Source organism: Papilio polytes, unplaced genomic scaffold (genome assembly GCF_000836215.1).
Source record: "Papilio polytes unplaced genomic scaffold, Ppol_1.0 DF821301.1, whole genome shotgun sequence".
In the NCBI taxonomy this organism is placed as follows: domain Eukaryota; kingdom Metazoa; phylum Arthropoda; class Insecta; order Lepidoptera; family Papilionidae; genus Papilio; species Papilio polytes.
The window spans coordinates 8,912-11,039 of record NW_013527903.1 but is presented as its reverse complement, the minus strand read 5'-3'; the positions used below and the strand labels follow the sequence as shown (position 1 = coordinate 11,039).

The following is a 2,128-nucleotide window of genomic DNA, read 5'->3' as shown; positions in this document are numbered from 1 at the left end:
GCAGCGCGCTCGCCTCGCCGCCGCCGCACCACTCCGCCCACACCGCTTCATTGTCCAAGCACATCTTCCTGAACAGATCTTCGTTGTTTACCTACAAAATTTAAAGGAAACATCATTAAAATAGTCAAAATTACTTTTAACATTTATGTAAAAAAATAATTACCTTCAGTTGAGCCAACTTTTTGACACTTTCTTCTGGTACCCACGGGTATTTATTTTTGATCTCGTTAACAGTATTTTGATCCTCCAATATATTGAAATTCCCAATTAACACATTCCACAACTGTAATATTAATGTATATTTTTAATAACAAAAATGCAATAGTGAAATATTAAACACCTACCTTTAAATAGTTATACCATGTAAAACTTACACTGTCCGGCATCAGATCCTCGTACACCTCCTTCAATATATATAGAACCACAATGTATTTGTCATTTTTGTGCAAACTCAACAACACTCTTTCCACGATGCGCCGCGTCATATACTTTATTATCTCGTCGGTTTTAACATTGTTCACATTCTAGAAATGAAAATAGTATATAGTCCCTCAATTTTGTTAGAACTAAGATGGCTATATTTAAACAATTTTTTGACGCTTTAGAACGTATTTGAACTTACATACAATTTAATAACAAAATATTAGTTCGTTATCATCTTCAGTAGCCTGCTTACTAATGGACATAAGCTTTCCTTAATACTTTTCAGTAAATATCAGTACAACTAGAAGAAATGATAATATTATAAGTACATTGGCGGCAGCCGTGTGGTGCAGTGCGTGAACGAAGGCGCGCTGTGCGGTGTGCGGCGGCAGCGCCAGCAGCGGGCGGCGCGCGGCGAGGCGGGCGAGCGCGAGCGCGAGGCGGGCGGCGCGCGCGGCGGCGGGGCGGTGCGCGTGGCGCGCGGCGGCACACTCCGCCTCGAGCGCGCGCGCCGCCGCCAGCGCCGACTGGATGGTGGCGGCGGTCGCGCGCGTCTGCTCCAACGACGACAGTACGTTAGCGTCGTGCAGGATGTCGCCGTTCTTCGATAACTCTTTCAGAAGGTTTTCCTTAAAAAAGTAGGAGACAATTCCTTGTAAAAAATAAGTTTTAATATTATTTTAGTGTCTTATTTTTTGACGATTTCTCTGTTGTCATGTGTAAACATCGAGCTAGAAATTATTACCTGTAATTCATATTGTTGCTTTTGTAAAGCGGCTTTCTTCGTTTTGATCTCTTTAGATTTTTCATTGACTTCGGGGTTTTGTTGTTGCAGGGCATAATGGACTAGTTGATCTAAAAATGAAATGTAAAAACATAAAAATACATACAGAAAGAAAATATCGCTTTGGTAATAAATAGTGTACCAGTGAGTGCGTGTAGCGTGGCGGCGCAGAGCAGCGGGGAGAGGGCGTGCGGGGCGTGCGCGGCGTGCGGCGGGCGCGGCGCGCGGCTCAGCAGCAGCCAGCGGCGGCGCGCGGGCACGCGGGGCGCGCGCTGCGCCTCCACCTCTGTTATCACTAGGATGCGGTTCAAACTGCAACCACAATAAATACACTGCTCTTAATATTAAACAAGGTATTCTCAGTCGTAAATATTTAAGTGAACTAGTGTTTAATACAAAAAATCGATAAAAAAACATCATATTAGTTTTGAGTTAGATATATGAATAAAAATTCTTTAATTACTGACCGAGTGGCGTACTGCATGGCAGTGGGCAGCTTGTCGCTGTGGTGCGGCACGAAGTCGCAGGGCGTGTCGGCGAGCGCGCGCCGCAGCCACGCCTCCATCTCGCCCTCGGGGTCCAGCACCAGCGGCGTCAACCCACATTTGTTCCCTTCCAGAGCCTGTCAATAAAACATTTACAATCAGTAAAACGTTTTATGAAGATAAACATCCAACGTATGAGACTGTGAGACCATCATAAAATCTCCAATTTACCTGGTCTATAAGAACGGCATTTTTTAACGCAGTTTGATCAACCGGCAGGCCTAAGGCTTCCCACCGCAATTGCTTTTCCGCCGAAGCCAGGAAGTTGATCACGGAGAACGATTCGTCATCGAATCCAAGCAAAGCGCTCCATTTTTTTATGTATTCTCTGAAAAATTAACAAGGATAAGCAATAGCTAAAAAATTAACAAGGATA

At 44.4% G+C, this 2,128-nt stretch overlaps 1 protein-coding gene across 1 annotated transcript in view; it reads right to left on the bottom strand.

Annotated features, from left to right (window-relative positions):
• Positions 1-13: 13 nt before the first annotated feature.
• Positions 14-2,128, bottom strand: part of LOC106109068 (cytoplasmic dynein 2 heavy chain 1-like) — a gene marked incomplete at its 3' end in the record, with an annotated part of 11,026 nt that continues 8,911 nt past the window's right edge. The window contains exons 19-26 of the mRNA XM_013290465.1: positions 1,924-2,080; positions 1,675-1,829; positions 1,350-1,519; positions 1,169-1,278; positions 753-1,052; positions 375-524; positions 164-283; positions 14-91 (exon numbers count right to left, since the gene is read on the bottom strand). Of these exons, the coding sequence (XP_013145919.1) occupies positions 14-91; positions 164-283; positions 375-524; positions 753-1,052; positions 1,169-1,278; positions 1,350-1,519; positions 1,675-1,829; positions 1,924-2,080 (1,240 nt within the window). The remainder of the gene's footprint in view (positions 92-163; positions 284-374; positions 525-752; positions 1,053-1,168; positions 1,279-1,349; positions 1,520-1,674; positions 1,830-1,923; positions 2,081-2,128) is intronic.